Genomic DNA, 3,568 nt, shown 5'->3' on the forward strand with positions numbered 1-3,568 from the left:
GAAAAGTTAGCAATTAAGTGTAAACATTGTGAATGTGCAGGAGGAAACGGTATCCCAGCGATCTTTCGTTTGTTTCTATCCATGACCTTCTGAACAACAGATTCATGGTTGTGAAATATTTAGTGTTTTTTCTTCTTCCACAGTTGGTTTGGTTTTGAAAAGCAATTTAAACGAATTTACCCGAGTCTTCTTAGGAGGCCCATAGTTGAAACCTTATGTAGAGCAGTGCGGGGCTAAGGTGCGCACGGGGCAAAAGTGCGCATTGGTCTTTTTGAAGCAAACGAACATACAATTTCGACAACAGTGTATTCGTTCGATACATTGGGCCTGATCATGAACATCACTGTCACAAACGCTTTCACGTCACTTACACTTCACTTAATTTATGTGTCTATCATCATTGTCACGGACAGTTGCGTGTAAAAATAAACTCCGTGAAGTGAACGAACGTGATGAATTATAGAGGTTTTAAACTTTTCAGTTCATTCGCCTCTAAAGCACGTGAAGTGAAAGAGTTCATTCCCGTTTATAAGAGACATATCAGTTGCACAAATTCGGGCTTTTGAACATTATGCCGGTTGCATATTTTCGGACGTTTGAACGTTATGTAGGGAAAAGTAGGTAAAGACGGACACCCTAAGGTGTAATCTCAATTTTTTCACATATATAGCTTTCATGATCGCAGTTGTTTTACAAATTGAAACTTCAGGGCCTTTTCTATCATAATTACCGTTGATACTACTATTTATTCCAACGTTGATGTATTCTGGGTCATTGAAAAAAATGCATCGAAATACTATTTCTTCACATGGTCGGGAAAGACGGACATCTGGAATGGGTAAGATGGACACTTACGGAAAAGTTGTAGTTTTTGTACGTATTTTAGTGTTTTCAGCATTGGGGAGTGTTCTTGAATTACGCTACGATTGGAAAGGCTACTCATGTTGTTCGTGGACAGTTTCATCCTTGGAAGGGAACGACAGAAGAGGTCAAATACATACAATACATGCAAAAATTTCTGGATTTTTGCTGGATTTTTGCGGGCCATTGTCCTCGCAAAGGAAGGAAAAGGATCTGAAATAGCCAAAAACCAGTCCACGCATATTTTAAATGACCTCCTAGGAAGACGATAATTCATTTGTAAAGTTTAATGATACACTTAAAAATATTTCAAAACGAAAGTTTATTTATAAAGCATTAAAAACAATTCATCGATGGTTGGAATTAATTCAATTTTCGGTGGGAACAAAAAAAACAAGAAAAAAGAAAAATCAAGAGCAGTTCTGACAAATAGTTGCAGCAGAAGTAAAGCATTCAGCGTGGAACCATGAAAGGCATTGTAAGCATATTGTCCAACCTGTCCCGTAATCTGAATCAGAAAACTGGCTTCCGCATTTCTCGCATAGATTATCAGACGAGGTGTCCCCTTTGCCCTTATTTTGCTTAGGCTTCTTCGAAGAGCGTTGTTTTTGTTTTTTTTTATGGATTTAATGTCTTTCGATTCTGTCACCTTCTTCAAAGTGTCAGCGTATTGAGCAGACGTTATGTCAGCTGCCTTTTCTGCTTGGCGTTTTCTCTTCGTGACTCTCGGGGTGACCATTTTCGGTAACGGAAGTATGATCGACAGAGATATTTCAAACACCGGGTTATTGGCCGTTGAGATGCTGTCCGGTTCTGCGAAATCAGCCATGATGTCTTCGGGAAGCACTTGAACTTCTTTATCCTCACAGGAAATGCGATTTACGGTCGATTGACTAGGCGCACCTTCAAGATGCAATTGAAACATCTCTTCTTCACGAAGAATCTCAGGATCGGGTTGATCAGTCACCGTGGCCGGGGCAAAGTCATCATCGGAAAAAATATTGCGATCAAATGGCCAAATTCCTGTTTTTTCGAACCCATTCTCAGCAATTTCCGTAGTAGCCGCCTTGATGAATGCAGGTTTCATGAGCTCGGCAACGTCATATTGGCTGACGACTTTACCTGGATTCTGTTGTAGGAAACACTCTACTTCCTGTGCGTAGTACGTCTTGAAAGGTGCCATAAAGGATACATCAAGCGGTTGAAGTTTGTTGCTAGTGTGAGGTGGTAAAACTAGAACCTTAACAAAGTTAGCTCTAGCTTTCTCGGTAAAAGCTAGGTTCTTCGTGTGCGACGAGTGGCCATCAATTATGAGCAAGGCAGGACTGTCAGGACTGGCTCCAAAAAGTGATCGAACCACTCATTGAATATTTCGACCATCATGTAACACGATGCATTACAGGCAAATTTGCTTCCACGTGATGCCCCTTTCTTCAAAGCTTCGTGCATCCGCATGCGTAGAAAAATGAAGAACGGCGAAAGGTGCTGTCCGGTTGCGGACATGCACATTACTGCCGTAGCTGTTTCTCCACGTTCCGCAGATGTAATACCACCAACCTGTTTTTTTCCTTTCAATGCCGCTACCTTAGACTTCTTCGGAGGAACCTGTAAGAAAGTATGAATAAAAAATTAAAATTATTTTAAAACTAACTACAATGCCAAAACAAATACTAACGGTACAAACACTAGTCTCATCGGCGTTCAAAACACGATCTGGCGTCAATTTGGGATCTTTCAGCGCTTCTTCCAGCAAATCGTAAAACGCAGATACTGCCGGCTTATTGAAGCCTCTGGCTCGGGCGGCAGAGGTAGCTTCAGGTTTACGGAACGACAATTTGGGATTTCGTGTCAGAAAATTGCTTAGCCAAGCTTTTCCAGCCATCTTGGTAGACTTGTTGAACGGGTGTGGCAACCCATTTTTTTCGGCCAGATCAAAAGCAAGCGTTCGAACATTACTCATCGTTATTCCATAGAACCTCTTTTCCAAATCCAACAGATGTTGTACCAGCTCCTCTTCTTGTTGAGAATTGAATACGGAATCAAGAGGTCCTAGCCGAGTTGATACAGTTGGACTTGTTAGGTGGCGAATCAGTGTGGATCTTGGAATTGCGTAAGTTCTTGCTGCTGTCTTCACCGGCGATCCACTTTTTACAGCCTTAATGGCTTGTTCTAACTGCTGAGCGGTCCATGACTGCCGGTTACTCTTGCGCTTGTAATTTGTAGGCATCTTTATAGTAAAACCAAAAAGTTTTGTTAAATCCGTCTTTCCTTACCTTAATGTGTCCGTCTTGCCCGAGCTGCCAGCTTTTTTTTTCGAATGACCGTAGCTCTTCCTATAAGCGTTGAAAAACCTCTGATTTATCACAGGATAGTTAATGATGGACTAAATAAACACTTACCCGTTGGAGGAACACGTAAAAAACAAAAAATCACGAACTTTTCGCTATTTTCTACGGAGTAAAAATTACATCGAATGGAGCACCCGCGAAGATAATTTTTGTTTTGTTTACAAGCTTGACAGTTCGCTCGCTGGAAATCAACAGTGTGTCTCGAAAGTATTGATACACTTTATTGAAAGTATTTGCATAACTAAAATATTTCAAAAAATTTTAATTAATGAAATATTAAAAGTTTGCATCTTACCCGCAGTGTCCGTCTTTACCTACTTTCTCCTAAGTAAAATTAATAAGTGTATGAGATAATATTC

General features: G+C 40.5%; 1 protein-coding gene across 1 annotated transcript; it reads right to left on the reverse strand.

The window, feature by feature from the left end:
- Positions 1-1,166: 1,166 nt before the first annotated feature.
- LOC129778764 (uncharacterized) lies at positions 1,167-3,344 on the reverse strand. The gene is made up of 3 exons (XM_055785868.1): positions 3,261-3,344; positions 2,537-3,194; positions 1,167-2,466 (listed from the first exon to the last, which is right to left on the reverse strand). Exons 2-3 carry the CDS (start codon positions 3,086-3,088, stop codon positions 2,170-2,172), a joined length of 849 nt encoding a protein of 282 aa, XP_055641843.1. The 5' UTR covers positions 3,089-3,194; positions 3,261-3,344; the 3' UTR covers positions 1,167-2,169.
- Between the last annotated feature and the right edge of the window lie 224 nt (positions 3,345-3,568).

This window comes from Toxorhynchites rutilus, chromosome 3 (assembly GCF_029784135.1).
Source record: "Toxorhynchites rutilus septentrionalis strain SRP chromosome 3, ASM2978413v1, whole genome shotgun sequence".
Taxonomy (NCBI): Eukaryota; Metazoa; Arthropoda; class Insecta; order Diptera; family Culicidae; genus Toxorhynchites; species Toxorhynchites rutilus.

Coding starts and splice junctions, on each gene's coding strand:
- LOC129778764 (XM_055785868.1), bottom strand. CDS start 3,088: ATGCCTACAAATTACAAGCGCAAGAGTAACCGGCAGTCATGGACCGCT. Junction 2,467..2,536: donor ATGAGACTAGTGTTTGTACC/GTTAGTATTTGT, acceptor ACTTTCTTACAG/GTTCCTCCGAAGAAGTCTAA.